The sequence below is a fragment of the Microtus ochrogaster genome, linkage group LG4 (assembly GCF_000317375.1).
Source record: "Microtus ochrogaster isolate Prairie Vole_2 linkage group LG4, MicOch1.0, whole genome shotgun sequence".
Classification (NCBI taxonomy): domain Eukaryota; kingdom Metazoa; phylum Chordata; class Mammalia; order Rodentia; family Cricetidae; genus Microtus; species Microtus ochrogaster.
The window spans coordinates 31,051,444-31,073,498 of NC_022030.1; the positions used below are offsets into that span (position 1 = coordinate 31,051,444).

Here is a 22,055-nt window from a genome sequence, read left to right on the forward strand (position 1 = left end):
TCTCCCTCCCTCCCTCCTTCCCTCCCTCCCTCTCTCCCTCCCTCCCTTTCTTTCTTCCCGCCTTTCCTTTCCTTCTCTTCTGCTCATCCTATTTCCATCCCCCACAATCCAAACTAATTGGAGACCTTAACAGGGTTGTCATGATCCAAAGTTGTGATACACATGTTCTTGTTTAATGCTGTCTCCCTCAAGTGTCAGCAATATAAGTGCAGTTGGTGTCATCTAACAAATATAGCCAGAGGGATGCTATTGCTAAGGTTAGTTTATGAAATGACAAATGGCTCAAATCTCATCTTTCAAACAAGCCCTTTTATTATTATTATTTTTATTATTAACTTATTTTTTGGGGGATGCATCCACACCAACTCTCTCCTGAATTTCCATTTAGCCCTACACATTTTGGACTAGTTAGTCCCTTAACGTGTCTCCTCACTGTCCCCACTCCTCAATCCTGTCCCCTGTCCTCAATATCCCTCTTCCTTTCTCTTCCTCCCTCCTTGTAATATATTGTCATCTTAACTGTTTACATTCTGTAAAGAAGGAGAAAAAAAACTGAGGGAGAGCTCTAGTCAACTATGTGAGAGACTAGAGATGACTCTTCCATTGCTGAATCTAACACTGAAGCCTATGTGGCAGACATCTGCCCAGACACTTGACACTGAGAAAAGAATTGTTTATTTCTCTGATCCAGTAATTTCAGGTTAATTAATCTTCTGCATCAGATGACTAAAACACTTCTATGTTCTTAAAGATCTTGTCTGGAAAACTTGGAGGCACTTACGGCACACGTGTGAGATGCAAAGACACACCAGAGCAGTCCTTGTGGTTGTCTGAAAAGACACAAACACACGTTACATATGAGAACAGGTGGAAACAGACCTCAAAGCCATGTGTTTTATGAACACATAACACGAAATACTTAAAACATAAAATCGCGTGACATTTGTTCTACGAAGTACTTCACTGAGAACGTTCATACTCCTCAAGTCACAGACCTGCCAATGAGTCACAGGACTGAAGACAGACTGCCACCTCACTCCCGTTTGGTGCCCAGACAGAAGCCAAGGAGGCACGGAAGCAAATGGCTGCTGGGTTCTGCACCATCTTCATTGCAGAAGCATGGGAAAGCTGATGAATCTGATATGCCCAACTGCATCTGGGTCCTCCCACTTTGACTTCTCTGCCATGATGCCCTCGAGCTTGAACTGCGAGCTGAAATAAATTCCATATGCCTTAACTTCTTTCCTCAGTGGTTTTCATCACACTGGGAGGAAAGGAAGCTAAAACACTGCTTCTTTATCTATTTACTGGCATTTTGTTTTCCAAAAACTAGACACAGATATCTGTCTAGCCCTGTTAATCAATTTCTGGGAAGTACTGTGTTTTTTTTTTTTTAAGAAAAAAAATTTCAAGTGCTTTCCAAAGAATAAGAGTGTATGCCACAAAATGAAGTCCTCAGTGCCCAGAATGGGTTACATTGAATCAAGTTGTTGACCAAAGAGGACCCCTGGAAACCTGAAAATAACTCAGGCCATTGCCACGGCCATTGGTTTACTCTCACAAACTGTTAATAAGGTCCTATTGCTGAATCCAACACATACACAACTCACTGGGGATGGAGAAGTCAAGCTGCTGTCCACCCAGACCCTCGCCCCTACATTCTAGTTAGTGTTCATGGTGCTGGAAGGTAGTCTACACTCCACAAAAAGAGGGAAGGAAACACTAACCCAGCTGCAAACCTTTTGGCTTACAATAGTGACCCGCCTGCAAGATATACTGGTGCAAAATGGTACAAAAGTTTTGGAATTAATTAAGCACTATACGATTGGGACTTACGGCCCACTCTATGAGATGGAAGCCATGCCCAACACGGCTCAGGTGGTTTGGAACCTGAGACTAGAGAGGGCATTGGGTAGAGGAAAACCAAATACTGTTGTTCTGGTAAAGGAACATAGCAAGAAAATGACTCCTAACAAGATTCTGTTATAGTCATGGGTCAGTGTCTTGCTCAGCCATCATCAGCTGGCTTCGTCTTGCCGTAGATGGGACTGAACACAGAGACCCAAACGTGGACAGCATGCAGTGAGTGAGAGACCATGAAACAGAGTCCTCAGTGGAATGTCTCCATCAAATCCCTCCCTCAGAGTTCGGTAAATCTGAAGAAGAGGAGCAGAAAGATTGTAAGAGCCAGAGGGGATGGATGACAGCAAGAAAACCAGACTTTCTAGACACAACAGGACTGATGCACACATGAATTGAGAGAGGCTGTGGGCTTATACACAGGGCCCCCATGAGTTTAAGCCAGACCGGGCCTCAGAGTGGAAAGGGAAAGTGGACACGAGCCCACATCCCTAACTCTGATTAACTGCAAAGGAAAAATTAACTTTTTCCATTGGTGTTTCATTGGATATACAAACCACACTCTTAAGTGTGTACATGGGGCAGGTCCAGGCACAGAAGTTGATGGCCAACACAAAACGAATAAAATGGTATGGTATTTCTGAACGTTTTTTTGTGGGGGGTTGGGGCTCACAATGGTTTAAGCATTTTCTTTGTTCTTTCTTTCTTTCTTTTTTACCTTTGCGTATATAATATGGTTTCTAGTTTATGTTTACATGGGATGTCTCTGTGTGTGAATGTGTATGTCTCAGTCTACGACGTGTCTTGTGTTTTTTCTTTGGCTCTTTTTATCCCTGTTCATTTGTTTGTTTTTTCATATTCAAGTTTGTTTTTATCTTATTTTATTTTTCTAATGAGAGAGAGTAAGAGAGAGAGAGAGAGACAGACAGACAGACAGACAGACAGACAGAGACAGAGACAGAGAGAGACAGAGAGAGTAAGAAAGAGTGTGGCTTAGTGTACATGAGTTAGGGAGGATCTTGGATAGAAGGGAGAGGAAGAAGTAATCTGGATATATTGTATGAAAAATTCTATTTTCAATTAAAAAAGAGTGAGAGTTTAAAGGGAGGTTAAAGAATGAGGAGGAGCTGGGTGCTGGTGGCACACACCTTTAATCCCCACACTAGGGAGGTAGAGGGAAGCAGAGGTCTGTGAATTCGAGGCCAGCCTCGTCTACAGAGTGAGTTGCAGGACAAGGTCCATAACTACAGAGAAACCCTGCCTTGAAAAACAACAAAAAACAAACAAACAAGCAGACAAAAATAAGGAGAAAACAACAATACTAAATAATGAATACATGCATATCTTAAGCTTTGCCCACGTTATTAAAAATATAAATTATAAATGAGTCTAATTCATTTATTTTATACTGACTTTTCAAAACAGACTTTCTTGTATGATCTACATGCAATTTAATAAATATACCTAGTCGGTACTCCTTTTGAAACGGTTAGTTGATGATCTCATCGAGAAACATGTGGCTATCCACAGTGATTGACAGAGAACGGTTAAAGTAGATCTTCAGTCACATCAGCCGAACTCAGAACTCTAGGGACTCACCTAATTAGCTCACATAATTGCAGGAAGCATTTTTCACGTGCATGGAAATTCTACCGCACTTAAATGTTATTTTAAGAAATGACAATCATCTTCATTCAATAAATACCAAACAAGGGGTACAACTCAGTCCTAAGCTGCAGCTAGAAGCCAGAGAAGGGAAGCGTTCACGCTTTTCCTGTTCTCCAATAAATACAATGGAGAAGAGGTACAGAAAAACCAAACACCAACTGGCTATAAAATGCACTTGATAAGACAATGTGAGATTGGTCCATAGGACAATACCAAGACCTGAGTGAAATGGCATAAGCATAGATCTAGAGAGAAACATTACAGGAAGAAAGTGGTCAAAAGGCTTTAGACGGATTGGGTATGCTAGCAGGACCCAGGAGGGCCAGTGTCAAAAAATCCCAGTATACACAGGCTGTCGGGTGATAGTAAGGCCTGATGTTGAGAGTTCAGTGTGTGTATAGCGGGTTCAGAGTCTTGGTTTTATGCTGTGCTCAAGGAAGCTGTGCAGTTAAGTGACAGGGACATGTAAAATGCCCCTATAGCAAGTACCTGGCACTTACGCATTATCACTAACCACTGAATGTCAAGTCTAATAGTTCTCCATGGTTGTTTGGTTAGTTGTTTTGCGGCACTGGGTATGGAACTAAGGATCTTGCATGTAATAGGCATGTAGTCTGTCAACGAGCAACACTGAGCTACACCCATTCCCTGGTAAAAAGTTTTCATTTTAATTACAGTTTTTCCTCCATTTCAATGTAAGTGCAAGCAACAAGCACAATATACATTCTGAACTGTTTTCTGTACTTTCATTACATTGTGTCTGAAATAATTAAGGGAACCATCATTTGATTTTTATTACAAAATTGGTCATCTTTATCATGACTTCAAAAATTTTAATGTTGAAAATCAAATAGACATTTAAGAACTAAAAATAATTATTTGAACAAAATTCTAAAAGTTGTTTCAAAGTAAAAACTTTTTAGCTTTTAAAGCTAAATTTGCAACCAAATAAGAGAATCAGGAATGTTACTCATAGCATCTTGCCACATAACTATTGCCAAGTGTAATAAAATGGCATATATTCTCACAGAAGTGTGTATTAGAAGTGTCCAAATTTAGTAGCTTTTCTGAAAGCACATCAATAGGAGCAAATTTTAAGGATATTCATATCCTCTTATAGTTTTTTTCCAAATTAAATGTTTTATATATCCAAACATTAAAATGTACTGTTATCATGTATGTATGATGGGTATGCGGAAGGAGGTGGATTTGAACCACACCAGCCATGTAGACATCAGGACAATTTTATGCGGTTAGAGCTTTCCTTTACTTTTATGTGGGCTCTAGGAGCCAAACTCATGTCTCCCATGTGTGTGTAACTAGCATTTATTACCTCATGACCTAACCTGCCAACTCCTGTGTTTTTGTTTTCTGCTTTTATCTACAAATATGATAATTATGACTATAATGATAACTATAAATAGCCTGTAAAAAATCAAAGACATTATATAGTAGTTATAAAATAGCACCGAATTAAATAATAGTGTGAGAAATAACATCTTGGAGAAAAACACAATGCATTTTGAGCACTTCTGCCCTGTAATGACTTACAGAGAAGCCCCTGAGTTAGTGAGTATGAGTTTTGTCTTGAAGAATGTATACTATGCATGGGATTAGGTTGCTGCATAGATCCAGGGTAAAACCCTTGCCTGTTTTACAAAAAATAAAAAAGTCTCCCAGAAATCTGAACATATAAAAGGGAAATTAACAAAGTGAAACACTTCAAAACTATAGTGTATACTTGCTGAACAATAAGTTGGTCCTATTCAGTTGGTCCTGTCAAAGCATTTTTAAAAATTTGTGTATACATCACAGTCTTTATATTATGGGTCATCATTTAGGGTATCTATCATTTTAAAAAAAACCCTAGTTTAGTTTGGCAGAATCACAAATGTGGAACCTTACAAGTTTCACTTTGTTTATAAATGTATGCATTCTAGACATGAAAGTAGAAGAGACTGTGAGGGAAGGGGAAGAACCGGAACAAAGGGGAAGGGAGGAGTTAACACAGTAATGGGAAGAAAGCGAAAATATGCACATTTTCTCTCATATGCAGAATCTCTCATACACAGAATTAACACATACAGGCACACACACACACAAACACACACACACACACACACACACACACACACACACACACACACAGAAGAGGACTCAATGGGAAGAACAAGGGGACCAGGGATGAGGGAAAAAAAGTTTGGAGAGGTGGCAGGAATAGAATATGTAAGAAGTATAACGATATATATGTGTGAAAACATTAATGAGACACCCATTATTTTGTATGCTAATCTAAAACAATATAAAAATTGATAAAAAGAATGACACTGATTTTGTTTTATGTGATGGATGAATATCTATCCTAACAATATATAGTTGGACAAAATTCTAAATGCTGTTTCAATGCAAATACTTCTAAAACATTTACATCTATTTTAGGCACTGCTGATATGTATTGCTCTTTGCATATTATTGCAAAATGGAATTTTATTACTAGGAGCGAACCTGACCTTTACGAGTATATTTTTCTGCAGCTTGACCTAACGCCCCGTGTGCTTGCATATTCACATAGTGAGTTCTTAGTGAGAGCCACCTGAACTTCATCAATCAGGAAAGAGGGGCATGCTCCAGACGCATACCAGGTCCTGTGGAAGATTTCGTTTCAGCCAAAGTGTTTAGGGCAATGAACATGAACTTTCAACTCAACATAGCCCTTGTCCCAGTAATTCATTACTGTTTTCATAACCTCTATCCTGATCTTCCGGTAAACTCTTAAGTCAGATAGTTTTCCATGTTTCACTGATGACAGGCAACATGCCTTGATGTTGACTTCCCTTCTGCTGTAACTCACAGGGCTTGGACCACCAGGCCACAGGATAATTAACCTACACAAAAATGAATTCATGTCATTTCACTAGGTTATAGGTGACATCTGCCTCTGTCGTTAAAGCCATCATGAAAGGGGAAAGTACTTTTTAAAAAGTTTACTGTGACTAAGCAACACGATGACCGCTAATGTCTTGCTGAATAAAAGAGGAAGAAATTGAAGTCAGGAATTTGGTTTATCACAATCACATACTGGCTGATCACTGGTCAGACAGCTGCATTCTGAGACTAGAACACCAGAATACAGAAGGAAGAAGGCATAGATGGAAAAGTTAACTGAGGACAAAAAGAAAAATAGAACCCAGCTCTTTAAAGGGGAGGGAGTAGAAGTAAGTATCAAACTAAAATGCGCTGGAATTGCAGCACTGAGTTTGTGTCAGTGAGAGGAAGAGGAAGGCAGCTGCTTCTTTGACACATAAATGCTGTGCATTCCCACACAACGGTTCTGCTGGAGAGAAGGTGTGGGCTTGGCCTGTTCCAGTCAGGCCGCTCTACGGGCAAGTTTAAAACTTTAAAAATGACACGAGTTTTCAGAGTCCTCTCATCCAATATGGGTGTGATCTGGAAGATTAATTCGCGGTAGATTATTATTAATGAACAATATTTTCAGCTCAAAGAGATTCTTGCACACAGATGAGATGAGTAAAGAAGTTGGCTTTTGATTTAGAGCTCGGGGTTAAATTTGGAAATTGTTTTACTTTTTAAAATTTATTGTTTTGTATGTATAAGTGTCTATTTATACACTACACGCAAGCCTGACACTCAAGGAAGCCAGAAGAGGGCATCAGATCCCCTGGAAGGGAAGTCATCTGCCCTGTGGGTGCTGTGAATTCAACCTGGTTTCTCTTGAAGAGCTGCAAGTGTTTTTAACCACTAAGCCATCTCTCTAGCCCATTTTATAATTTTTAGGGGATATGCTATATATTTTGAGGAGGCATATATTCATAGCTAGAAATCTGGATTTTTTTTTTAAGATAGAAGAAATGGAGGCATTCCCAACTTCTCCAACTCATAACAGGAAGAAACAGAAGAAAGAAAATAACATGGGGATATAAAAAAAGGGAAGAGAGGCCTATTAAAAAAGGAACTTCAGAGCCGGGCGGTGGTGGCGCACGCCTTTAATCCCAGCACTTGGGAGGCAGAGGCAGGCGGATCTCTGTGAGTTCGAGACCAGCCTGGTCTAACAAAGCAAATTAAGAGAAAAAGAAAGAAAAACAACGGAAAAAACGGCCCAAAAAAAAAAAAAAAAAAAAAAAAAAAAAAAAAAAAAAAGGAACTTCAGGGCTGGGAAGATGGTTCAGCAGGTACAAGCAGTTAGTGCTTTTATAGATGACCTGGGTTCCATTCCCAGTACCCACATGGCAGCTCACGATCCCCTGGAACTCCCTGTTCCACGGACTCAAAGGCCCTCTCTTACTGTCACAGGTTCCTGCATGCAGATGGTGTATGTACACACACCCAAGAACACACATACACATAGACCAAATGAATAAATCATAAATACATTTTTAATTACACTTGAAATTTGTTGTTAAAGATATGGAATAAGGATGTTCTCAGAAAAGCTTTAACTAGGTAGAAGCTAGGTCATCAGTGAAGTAAATAAATTTTAGTAGGATAAATACCATGAGCCATTTAAAAATGAAACTCCTGGATTAGAAGCCGTGGGACTGTGAAGAAGATCACAATACGTCAATATGCTGTTTCAACATCATTGACTTTTATTAATAAAAATGCTCCTCTTGACTAGATCTGAGGCCAATCTGGACTAAGAGTCAGTTCAATAAGACCCTATATTTGCATAATGTATTGAGACCATTTTGCTTGTGCTGAATTTATGATTTCAACCCAGAATTCATTCAATAGTCCTGAGTGTCATTCTTTTGAGGTAGTTTCATGTATTCTTCCTCTCTCTCTATTCTCTCGTGCTCTCTAAGATGCATAGTGATTAACCCCTCATCTGAAATGTGTTTCATGTTTACAAAGAATTGAGTACAAGACATCCATGGTAAAAGAATATTTCATGGATGTTGTTCTTTTGCACCGAGGGAACCAGTGAGACCTAATGGATTTCAAAGTATAGAGAGGAGAGTTCATTTACTAGATAGCAGATGACATTAAGGATAGCTCATTATATCATTATATTCCATTTTTAATGTTATATGTACATATCAAAAGCTTTAGTAATAGTGAAGGTAGTGGAAATGTTGAAATATAATTTTGAAAAGGACACATGAAATCATCAAGTTTAATAATGCACAGGACATCACTACAGAGCTAATGAGTAAGCCGCCACTCCTAATACGTGAACACGCAATGGAAGAAAGAGTAGTTCCAGAGTCCAGAGGAGGCTCAAAATCGGTGTTTTATCTGAATCAAATCTTGATCATGATGAAAGCCAGGTGACCGCTTCATAAGGCTCCCAGCTTGCTTTTTATGAGAAATCACTCTCTTCTGTCTAGCCCAAGATGGATAACCACAGCAAGGTATTTTATCAACTATATAGACTCATAGAATTCAGCATTGAAAGAGACCCGAGAGATGATGGATTTCAACTCTTGCCTTTTATATACAGAGGAACAAGAGGATTCAGAGAGTGAACGTTGTTCAAGGAATTCATGTACCTGGCGAAAAAATTGGGTATCACATCTAATTCTCCAATGTTAGTGTTTAATAAACTTATTTCCATCAGAGAGTTCTATTTCTTAGAGATTTCAAAGGCATTTTCTTTATGAAGTATCCCAAAGCAAAGATAACGGACTCCAGTTAGAATGGATAAAAAGCCAGTAGTACTTAAAGGCATCCACTTAAGCAGGAAGCCGGATCTTAATGGGAAGTGAACGCATGGGATATGAGGTTATCCATCCCAAACTATTTAGCTTGCTTTTCTAATAATAGCTTGTAATTCCTGCTTGGATCCCTAGCTAAGCAGTAAAGTAAGCATGTAGAATAATGCATGACAACAGCCCATTCCATCTCAGGTTCTTAGAAGTCTGCTGGCCTCTCCTAGTTTTCCCTCTAGAGATAGCCCTCCTTCCATGAGCTCATCTCGTCCTGCTTGTTTCCTGCTTCAATAAAAGAATAGGTCAACCAACGATCCTTAGGGAGCCAGGGTATTGTTATAAACTGTATCCCACTAATTAGAAAGTCCTTCAGAAAGACAGGAGAACAGATTTCAATTCCCTATACTTTCTCCGGAAGGGAAGGGAAGCGAAGTGAGGAAGCATATCCATCATTTACTCTCCTAAGTCAGTTTGGATGATGGATACTTTCCTTATACAGCTATGGAAAAATAAGGCTAGGACCATTAACGAATGTTAGAAATACAAAGGGGTGACATCTTTAACAACAGGACTTGTGTCAGCAAGCTAATAATTCCAAACTCTATCATAGCTATCCTCCTTTCTTCAATCCCTCCCACCCTCCCCAAATGTTCTTAATATAATCAACACTACTTTCCTGTATTGAACGTACAAACAAAAATAAATTAAAGGCGTTACAGCAAGTGTAAATAACAATACATAAACATTTAAATTTCTTGTGTTGTCTTCATCTGTATCTTATAGCTCTTTGTTCTAAATTACTGATGTTGAAATAATTGGACAGGTGATGTTTTCCTGAGACAAAAATCATAGCTCCCAAGGTGATGAGAAAGAGAAGATCATTCAGAAATGAATTTCTGAAGCCAGGAAAAATTTCATAAGTGAGAATTCCTCTGAAAATCTCTTTGGGAAATGTGTTTCTTAACACACCCAGCATATAGTTAACTTAGCATTGGAACAGAGTGTTACCAATAGGGCCATTTTTTAAAGGTATTTTTGTACCACTACATTGTGCCAGTCTATTACGGAAGTTATGTCTGTGCAATTGGAGTTCTGCTGCTGAGCCCTGGCATGGGTGTGAGAGGCTAACAGGAGAGAAAATGACTGTGAATGCAGAAGATCAGTCCCTTTGCTTACTCGGGGGAGAAGGCATCTGAAAGAACCCTGGTTTTACAATAGAACAAAACAAGAAAAACAATAAAACAAACAAAAAACAAAAACAAGACAAAACAAGACAACCAAACCCCAAAAAAAAAAAAAAAAAACCACTCTTACTACTGAACAGGAGACAAAGGTAACCTGAGTCATCAAATTTCTCCTGGAAAATTTCTGGGTCCTTGAAAGCATACTCTCAGTACCCCCTTCCCGGACACCTTCACAAGGCACAATATGATGACTTCAGTTGTCAAGGCATATGTGTGTCTGCTAAGCAGAGCATGACGGAAATACTGGCGCTGTTACAGTGTGGTTCCAGCTATGCAGAGGGTTCCTGAGGCCACTGAAACCAGGCTTAGCAGACAAGTTTCAGTACTAAATAAATGAAAGCTATGAACTTCAAAAAGGAATTCCCTTTGAAGTTGTCACTGCAGTGAGTTAGCCTCTTTTGATTTTGTATTCACTGTTATGGGAATAGAAATTATTAGCTTCCATTTGCCTCGTGGCAAGGAAGAGAAAATGTACTTATCCAGCATTGAAGAAGACAACTTTTAGAGATGATGGCTTGTGTGTTCCCAAAAGAGATCAAATGAAAGGCACGAAAGCTCCCCACCCTACTCTTACAATGGCAGCGATTGGAGGGTGTTCTTTGCTATCACTTTTTAGGACTGCAAGTAAAAAAATGAATTCATAGCAAAAAATATCAATTTAAATTTCTTTTTTCCTCTTTATGAACCATCCATCCACAGAACTAAAATTGAAAAGACAATGTACCAATGCTAGATAAATCCAATTTTACAATGTCATGGAATTTTAAATGTCCATTTTAAAAAATCATCATTGAACTATAATACAAATAAATACACAAATCAGATGGTACATATGCAGGAGTTACATACACACACACACACACACACACACAGAGAGAGAGAGAGAGAGAGAGAGAGAGAGAGAGAGAGAGAGAGAGAGAGAGAAACATATACACATATCACATCGCCAGCACTTGAATCAAGAAAGATAAACCCTCTGTTTTTGTTCCTTTCCTGGGGCATTAGATTTTAAATTTCTATATTGTACAAATCTCATATTTAAACATTTATTTGTATCATAGAAGATATCCTGTGGCTAATACCAGACATATTCACAGCCAACTTGTTCTCTATATTCAGGAGTTTTTGTGGGACAGCGTTGATTCTTGGTTATATTTTTTTCCTTTCCTTTCCAGGCCCTCCCAAATGTCCTATCAATCACTTTTCACTTCTTTATTGCTATTTTATTATGTGTCATATATTCATCTTTTAAATGGCATTATGAGCTTCTTTTGGAACTTTCCCAATTATTATTTATCGTTTCCACTGACACCAGAAACCATGAGGCACAGGCCAGGAGGAACCAGGCAGATGGACCTAGATCAAATAGGTCATAGAAGCAAAAGTGATTTGAAGAGATAGCATCAAGAAAATCCTTTTACATAAGATTTGAAATATAAGACTGAAAGTATATTCCTCATACCAAATGCTCCATTTCCAATTTCTGAATCATCTTAAGGGCATCTTTAGTAGCATATAAAAAGTTTATCTTTTTTGCCCTTTGCAATTTTTAACTATTTCAGGTAACAATGCGTTATTTCACCTTTGCTTAATCTACATGATTATGAATGACAAACGTGTTTTGAAAATAAAAAAAAATTATATTTCCAAAAGCCACAATATAAGTTCAAAAATTAAAAGATCAGAACAAAATTCCTGGTGGTATTTTTAGAACTATGAATAACTGAACTTGAAGACTGATTAATAACAATTAACAGAGTTACAAATGGAAGAACACAGCAGCCTCCTCTCTCACATGGCTCCCAATCTCTCCATAAGCTCTCATCATGTTTATAGTTAAGCTTCGGAAGAGGGAGAAATCTGCATGGAAAGAAACAGCCAGAAGGGTGTGTTAGGAGAAATGGAGTAAAGGAGCCCCGTGCTTCTCCCGAATGACTTCTTTCTCGTCCAAGAAAGCTGAGGATGTGGGCAAGGAAACAGACCAGAGTGTGAAGCATCAGAAGCTTGCCAGAGCATGCGTGCTCAGTGGAAAGAACACCATGGTCACCTCGGCAAGGTCGGTGTGAAACAGGGCTCTTGAAATTGAAGCGTATCCTGTAATTTTACATGAGACAATCCACAGGTAAGTTTTTCTCTTCCTACTGGCTTTCCAACCAGTTACTAGGAAGAGCTGAAACAAAATGCCATTCTCTAGCAATTTAAATGGATTAATAGGGTGATTGGTATTATTCCCAAGTTTTGATCCCCTTGGCAAAGGGAATTTGGGGCTAGTGAAATGGTTCAGTAGGTAATGGTGCCTGCTATGAAGCCTAAAGAGCTGACTTCAATCTCTGGAACCCACATGCAGAGAACCAACTCCTGTAAGATGTCTTCTGACCACCACATGCATGCTGCAGCGTGTCACACTAAATAAACGCAAGCAATAAATGACAAAAGGCAATAAGACTAAGAAAAATGGAATTAATAATTACAAATATGTCCAAAAGGTTGAGATAGGATAAATGAAGGCCAAGCATAGGCATTCTGAAAACAAGAAAAACTACACATAATTCAAAAGCTTGAAAAACTAAAATGCATTAAGAAAGCTTCTCCCTGCCCCTAAGAAAAAGATCACTTCAACACTGTACTGTTCTATGCCAAACTGCTTTTTTCTTAAAATCCATGCATTACATTCAAAATGCAGTCTTTGAGACAGTCAGTGGTATTGCAGTATTTTACATAACTAAATGAATAAAAACATAATTACATGAATAAAAACCTTAGTATGGCCATTAAATACATGTATTGAAAATAAACAGTTATCCACTGGAATGAATGAGATGAAACAGGACCATTTAGTCTTTCATAATGAAGATGATTAACAAAGTTGAAATGCAAGGAGGTAGTGAATCATGGAGCTCACATTTTTAAGGAGACACTGGCAAGAAAAAAAATACTGAGGGATAATAGGCTTCTTTTTGATCATTTCAGAGGTACTGAATACTCCTAAATCATTCATAGGGCTCATATCAAGCCACTTGTGTTCAGTGAAGGCAACAGAAAAATAGGGAAGAACATTTGATCTCGAGTCTTCTGAAACCAGTGGGATTAGCAAACAGCCTGATGGATAAGGGAAACTGACTCCCCCATGATCAGAAAGACAAGGCACAAACGAAGTGAACTAAACTATCCTGATCTTTACACATATTCCATGTTGTTCATGAACCCACGTCTCTAGGTAATTGCAGCCTGAAGGGCTGTTCTCAACGCTGCCTGTTACAGCACTTGCCTTACATAGGTAGGCCATGCACTTTGGCACACATGCAAACGAGAAATACAACACAAATTCGATTCTTCCAGTTTCAACAGCGTGAACAAGCAGCTATAATACCCTGGGCCAAACATAACCTTTCTGCACATTGATGCTTATTTCTGAGAGGTGGAAGGGCTGGGCTAGGTAATTCCTCCATCCCGTGGCCTTTCCCCAGCCTTAGATTTTAAAACATCAAGCGCTTTACAAATGAATTAGGAGACAACGCACAGAGCCTACTAGCTCAACTGCTTTCTTTTCTGAAGAGACACAAATCTCTGCTTCTACACATCACTCTCAAACCATCTCTAACGGCTTGAGTTTTTCAGCGGGTAGAATGCTACCTTCTGGACCACCATTTTTTCTTAGAGTTCACTTCCTCGTTCCTTTCCCATCTAGTCTGTCGTTCATTTATTTCACTTAAATTTTTTAAAATATCACAAAAACGGAAAGTTATAACTTATTTTGGTCAGCTTGTCAAAAGGCTTGCCTTGGGGCTAGAGAGATGGCTCGGTGTTTTAGAGTGCTCGCTGCTCTTCCACAGGACCCGGGGTTCGGTTCCCAGCACCCACACAGCGGACCCTCAACTGCCTGTCACTACAGGTCTAAGGGGACAACTGCTCTCTTCTGGACTCAATAGTCATGCACTCAGTGCAAATACATACAAGTCGGCACTCACGCTTACACATAAAGGAAAAACAGGTAAAGCTTCCAAATGTTTGACTCGATTCGGTGTGAAGCAGGATATGTGTGCACCCATCCACGGTTGTAAAATGAGGAGGGCGATCTCCGCAAATGTCACACATGCCCTCGAGTGGCTTTTCTCATAGTATTCTCAAACCCAATGCGCAGATTTTAGGTAAATGCTGAGACTAAAAAGAAATTAACTTTCAAACTTCTTCTAAGGAAAGTGAGGGAAGAACCAGATAGTAATTAAATGCATTATCTTCTTTCAAAGTTCCTCTTTTCTTAAGAGAATTCAGATTTAATTAAATATATTTTGGTAAATGAAAATTATTCTGCTCATGTCCCAAACCCAAGAGACTTACACGACACACCTGTAGTGTAAGAAAAAAAGAACTGACTTCAATCCTTACGAGTAATATTTGAGCTCTTGTCAAAGTTTAGTTTGCAAGCAAAGCAACTGGAAAGTGTGTTAAAAATGTAATTTTCTGGGTCTAGTGGTATGCTGATAATCTATAAGCTCTATGGCAAAAACATATATGTGTGTGAATATATATTTACTGGAGGTTTATTCACAAAATATGTAGCGTACAACTTATAAAATTGATAAAATATACAATATACTTTATTGTAAAATCCATATAAACAGTTGAGCCTCACCAATTCTGTTACTGGATTTTTCTAGACAATTTTCTAACTTACCTGTAGCTGTAGATGTGCAATATGCAGTTACAGTGAGAATATCTACTGATTTTTGTTTTGTTTATTGAGGCAATAAAGCTATATGTTGGAACTACATTTGGTCTTTAACCATAGCGAAATCTTTGCTATCCCTGGAAATGGGGGTATTATAATTATAGTTCTTATTTATTTTAATCATTGACCATAATCTGCACGGGCATGATTTTCCAGTATTGTACTTGCTCTAAGCAAAATGCAAAAGAAACAAACAAAACGAACAAAAAATCCAGTATTATACAAGATTGACATGAAGGATTCCTCAGTCTCTTTCCACGGTGTAAACGTTTACAGCATGGCTGATTTCCCTTCACTAACACAACCACACTGAACACAGAGTCAGAAAGATATGAGCAACATTGCAATGGTTTTGAGCGTTTCTAGCACACAGAAACAACACGTGTAAAAGTGTAGCACTAATAGTAAAATAACAATAAGGTGATAAATTATCAATAGTTACTGCTTCTTTTTAAAAGAATGATGGCTGCATATTTAACAGAGTATTACCTGTTGGCTTTTGTAACTATACAAGACAGCGCCAGGGCACCACAGCCAATGCCTGACTGTGTATAACATTCAGTAGGTCTAGTGTAATGCGGAAAGTTTTATTTTCAGCAAAGGAGGGTTATGTAAAAAGTCCTCAGATTAGATTCTCTTAGAGTTTGATTATGCACTTTAGAGGTGAATCTATTAGGGTCTTGCAATTCATTCTAATTCTTTTAATGAGACATTACAGTGGTTTGCTTAAAAAAAAACCCATAAAAATGTGGTATTAAAATACGGAGTGTAGATAAGAAAATGAGTTTGCTTATTCATCGTGGATTGTAAAGTGTAAAAAGTGATTTGTTGGATAATTTGGTGGAATCTCTTAAGGTTCAAACACTCGGCGATTCAATGTAGCATTTTTAGATATCTACCCCAAAATATTTGCTAACACCATCCACTGCAGAAAAAAAATCAAAAACTTACACAACTCTAACAGAGGCAAGAATTTCACACACCTGCATAACAGAACGGGTTTTAAGCTGCACTGCCAAAGATTTCCTTTCTCTTCTTCTCCTCTCTCCTCCTACCCCCTCCATCATGTGTGAGAGTATATGCGTGCATGAGTATGTATATATATGTGTGAGTGTGTGTGTGTGCGTGCGTGCATGTGTGTGTGTGTGCTGGCTCAGCATGCCAGTGGAGGTGAAAGGGTAATCTGTAGGAGTCACTTTTCTCCTCCGACCTTGTGGGTCTGGGGGATTGAACTCACCTGCGACGTGATTTTTAGCAACCCTCCAGAGGAGATTTTTAAATAAGTAATCAAAAAAGATCTAAAAGGACTCAGCTTAAATACTAGGGTCCGTGGCAGCACACACTTTGCAGAGGAATGAGTAAAAACGGGCTTGGTGTATACTGCGGGAAGGCATGTATAGGTGGAAGCTGCTGGGAAAGACGGAGGGGAGGCAGCGGAGGAAGGAATGGTGAGCAATCTTTGATTCGGTATCCCACCATCTTGGCACTCAGACATCAGAGAGTTGGGAGCACTCGCACACGTTCAAGTGAAGCGTCCTCTTTAGGCTGGGATGCAATCACTTTAAGTGCAGCTTCCCTGCCACTGATCTCTGCTCTATCTGGTTCAAAAATGCATTAGCAAGGGATTTTTTTTTTCCCCTGGGCTCACAATTTCAAAGCTTTCCCCCAATTCCCCTGTGGCTGCAGCCTTGTAAGAGCTGGAGAAGGCTGGATCCAGCGGAATGACAATTCCTCTGAAATCCTGTTTCACGTCAGGCTGCCGTGCCTACCACCCTTCCGTGCTTGCTTTGCTCCTCAGTGTGGGAGAACAGCATCCTCTTGGATGTATATGCATTGTGGGTCCATTGACCCTATGTTTAGAAACATGCAACTGTTTGAAAGAAAGAGAAGGAGGAACCACACCTAGAAGGATTACTGACAGGGTAGGACAAGGCTGGAGAACAAGAAGTCCGGACATTCTTGTTGCCATGATGCTACACAAACAAATCCCTGCAAAGTTCTAAATCAGTTACCTGTGCATTCACAGAGAAATGAAATAAAAGGAAACTTAAGTGACCAGAGTCCAAATCTAAAGCACAAAATCAGAAGATGGGAGAAGGGCTGTTAAAGTCTTGCAGGTTAAAAACCATCTAAAGTACACGGCACTGGGGCTCAGAGAAGGCTGAGGGCATAACGGCTTATGATGCTCTTGCTAAGACTAGAGTGTGATTCCGGGATGTTGGGTATCCCAGAGCTTCCAGTAACTTCAGATCCCAGGCACCTGATACTCTCTGGACATCCAGAGTCACCTGCAATCATATGCACTTACCCACCCAGAGACAAATTATATATATATTTTTTAAAAATAAAGTACACATGATCATGCCAGTTTTTCAGGCCCCTTGCTTGTTTGCTTAGATTATTATGGCTATTTTGTTCTATTTACATGTGCTTCTGTCTGACAGGAGATGACACGCACACAGATTTTCCTTTTACCTTTACCTCCACGTAGTACATTATTTGAAATGAAATGAGCTTACATGGTAGTTTGACAACAAATGAAGCTAAAGAGAATACAGAAAAGCAGGTAAATGTGGGTGATATGCCCAGTTACGTGGCAACAGCCTTTGTACTATTATAGACCACGGGTTCCTGTTTAGTACGATGCACCATATCATTAAGAAAAGTGGGGAGGGGGTAAGAAGATTTTGAATTGACATTTATTGCCAACTTGCTTCATGCTGGCATGTATACAACAGCATACAACACAGCACATCTGACAACTTCATAGACACATCATATATTCTCTGATGACATCTAGCCAAGTTTTTTTTTTTTTTACTGAACCATTTTATTTTTATCGTATTTATATGTATGTTTCTCTGCATGGGTATGCGCATGAGACATAGGTGCTCATAGGGGTCAGAAGATGCTGTGGGAACTAGAGCTACAGGCAATGATAACTGCCTCATGTGAGTGCTGGGAACTGATCTACGGGAACCTGCAAGAGCAGCCTGTGCTCCGAACTGCTGAGGCATCTCTGTAGCCCCTGTCTAAGATGGTTTATAGTACTTAAAAGAGATGAAGCCTTAGCTTTCTGGAAAAAGTTGCTATTAAGAAAAAAACAACCATTTCCAAGGAATCCTACTGAAATTTTATGACCTGATTTTACTAATATAATTTAGAAATGTGGAAACTAAAGTATGTTTTTAGAATTCACATCAAGTTAAAAAATAAGGATTTCTAGGATTAATTCACTTAATTTAGAAGATAAGTATTAACTCACTCTCAGGAAGGTGGATCTCCATCTCTCCTTTCAGGATTCTGCTGCAATGTAGGAAATGCAGGTGTATGTGGAGGGCTGTGCTGACAGTGTAGGAACCGGAAACATCACATGACTAGAACCCTCCTTACAACACTGATTGCCAGGTGTTGGGGTCTATGTGCATATGTCTCTGGGGTCTTTTTACTGTGCAGCAAGAGCTGGCAAGAGATGATTTTGGTGTTTTAAAAATTCTGCTAACCTAGAAAAGAGGGTTTTGCATTTGGGAAGAGAATCTATTCTCAGACTGCTCTAACTTGAGATCGTGAGACCAAGACACTTTCAACCTGAGAAGCAACCCCTTGTTCAAGAATAGTGACCAATGCAAGGGAACCCCAGAAATAAAAAGTCAGTTTTTATAAAATTCCCCTAGACCAAAAACCTGCAGAAAATAATGCCTAACGCTGAGAAAAATCTCAGGAGAACTCTCTTTTTAGAACAAGACTTGATTGGAAAAAAAAAAATAAAGACAAAAGCTTCTGTTTTGTGGAATGCATTAGTGACACATCCTGCTGCCATGACAAACAGGAAAATACAAGAAGGGATGATTGGGGCCCACAGTTCAAGCGTACAGTCCCTAGGAGGGGTGGGTCCTAGAGCAGGACAGTGAGGCAGCCGTTCACAGTCTCCAGTCAGGAACGGGAGCATGCTGAATGCCCTGGCATAGCTTTCTCCTTTCCATTTAGTCTAAGACCAAAACCCACAGAATGGAGTGGTGAACACAATTAATGTGGGGGTCCCCCACCTCAATTAACCCAACGCAGAAACTGTTTGACGGCTCAGTCCAAGGGCGTGTCTCTTCAATGACTCTATCCTCTCCAGTTGACACTGTTAGCCATCACTTAGAGAAGAAGGACAGATGGAATCCCTGTGCTACTATTTTCATTTCCTTAATGACAAGGGGTTGATCTTTGCTTTCTGCACAGTTGAACTGTAAATAATAAAAACTCGTCACTAGAATACTTCTTACAACAATGACGGATATGAACGTATATGTTCTGTGTCTAAACTCTAAGACCCTTGTAAAATAGCAAATATCCCTTTTGTAGTAGAGATAGCTATGACCAAGGATTCACTTTGGAGTATTTACTTGTTTATGTGGACCATAGTGAATGCAGCTAACATTCAGTGAATGAAGACTCATAAGAGAACCCCAGGTGAGCCATCTGGTCCCATTTCACAGCTTAAGAAGGCAAAGAGCTGCCTACATACTGGGCAAAGTCAACAGAACAAGGATGTGCCATTATTAGGCTGTCTAGATTTAGAGTCATTAAACTCTGAGATATGCTATTACCTATATAAGGCTATCATTTTCAATTAGACTATTTGTAATTTCCCTTGAAATATAATTTGTAAATAATTAACCAGTGTACACTTAATAAATCATTCTGACTTTCCCATCCCCCATCCTGGCTACCCGTTTACAGTGTTAGTGGCTTTTCTACATGCTCAAGCGTGGAACTGGCCCGCACGACAAACTGAGACTGTGATTCCAACACCTCTGGAGGGAGTGCTCTCAGACCCAAGTCTTACCAGGGCCATTACTCTCTAATACATTCTTTTCTAATTGCTTGCCACATCTCCCTTCTCTGGTAACGTCAAATTAATCACTAAGAGGTTGCCGGGCATGGGGGTATTTCACTCTCATATCTCTGGATGTTTTTTTGCCGTTGGAATGATCTTCCCTCCTGACGCTAGGACATGGGGGCTCTAGTTTAGCTTACAGAGCCTTGCTCAGGTTCTAAGAAGCCTCCTCCCCCAAACCGCACCTCGCCTCCCTGGGTTGACGTGGATGCTTCTGCCTCTCTACAGCCTCCATTAATAGCATGCTCATCTATGACTTTCCGTGCACACACTCCTTCTGTGTTTGCACTACTGAGAGAGTAAACTCTGGCTGGCAGGAAAGCAGTGCCCTGCAACAGCCCATGCCTGCCAGGGACTGCCATGGCGTTTCAAAAAGCTAAGTGACTCTTGATGAAGCTTTTACAGCTTAATATTTGGTACAGTTACAAAACAAGTTTTTCATACGATCTCCCAGAACTCATATGCCATCTTTTTCCTACTGTGAGAGATTCTAGCCTAAGACTTTCTGACTGTGGTTTATGCTTCCTGACTGTCAATCATGGCCCCACAAGTTTAAGGAGGTTCTTTACCATCATTGTGGGAGGTCTGTTTCTTAAAAAAATCCTTTCTGTAAATGGGGAAAAAATGCTGGCTCGCTTAAGCCAAATATCTCCCCACTTTTCAGGAGGAAGCCGAAATTTCCTGGGAGTGTTATACTCTTTTTGATTTACAACATATAGAAAATATCATCCCTAGTTCTTAAGTCGTAAAGTTCCAATCTTCACTGACGTTGCTATCAGAGTAGCGGCTTTTCATATGTTCGTGCATTTCTGGGCACAGCTATACATACACCACACATATCGGATGCACTTTCATAAGTAGAAGATGCTGTTTTCTCCTCTTTCAATTGTTTATGAAGAGAAATGTAGCATTTTGCACAGAACCTGTTTCAACAGAAGTAACTCTGCTGGGGACTCGGGCGGGCCTGAGCCTATCCACACGCACACACGCACACACGCACACACGGGGACCTGCTCTCAGCTGGTGAGAGTGGATGCAGTACCCTCACTGGCAGGTACTTAAGGAGGAAAAGGATGAGGAGTGGATGGGGCTGAGGGGGAAGGTGGAGGGAGCAAGAGGAGGGAAGGGTGTGAAAACAGGGATTGGAATGTAAAATGAGAAAAGATCATTTTTTAAAAAAAATAATTAATAAGAAATACTATGGGATAAAAACTGTATTGTAAAGACACGTATGTCATTTTAAAAGAAAGTGCTGACACAGCCCCTTCTTGCTCATCAGCTCTTTCCTCTTATCTTTCTTCATCAAGGTCCACCTATGCACACAAGCACACACAAGTACAGATACCCTGTTCAAATATTATTTACTTTTGTTTTGCTAATTGTCTATTTTTTCATGTTAATAGCTTTAACTGCACACAACTGTGACTATGTAGCTCATTTTAAAAACAAAGTCTCATCATTTAGAAAACTTTTAATATATTAAGTGACAAATTTTATGAAATGGAAAAATCATTTTCCAAAATAACACATTAATTTATAAAGTTTCTCAAACTGTATTAGGCTTACCCAAGTCTGGTAGTCTTGAGTTGTATAATTCAACTCCTATCCATCCCCAATTCAATAAATGGAAAATGTCCGTTTCCTTATTTCAATGAGATTTGATGCTCTTCTGTGTGCTCCCTTAATGTTCTATACCATGTGACAAGATCGTATCGACTGGCACTGAATGAATTATGGGAATTATTTTTTACACTTTTCTATTAGAGTAAGTGATACACTATTTTATGTTACAATAAGCTCTCTGAATATTAATGCTGGCTGTCTTTATACCTTTTATATAGCTTCTTTTGGAAAAACTAGTCTAGAAAGGAGAGAAGCCACTACATGAAATTTCCCATCTGCATTTTACAGTAAGAAAAGTTGTTTGCTTATATATTAAAATACCAGGACATTATTACCTTAATATTAACACTAATTCTAAAATGAGTCAGCAGTAAGAG

At 39.4% G+C, this 22,055-nt stretch overlaps 1 protein-coding gene across 9 annotated transcripts in view; it reads right to left on the reverse strand.

Moving 5' to 3' along the window:
• Pam (peptidylglycine alpha-amidating monooxygenase) overlaps window positions 1–22,055 on the reverse strand; it is a 294,614-nt gene that overhangs the window by 80,303 nt on the left and 192,256 nt on the right. For all 9 annotated transcript variants that reach the window (XM_026786116.1, XM_026786114.1, XM_026786115.1 and 6 more), the window contains exon 8: window positions 782–830. In XM_026786116.1, coding sequence (XP_026641917.1) covers window positions 782–830 — 49 coding nt within the window. The remainder of the gene's footprint in view (window positions 1–781; window positions 831–22,055) is intronic.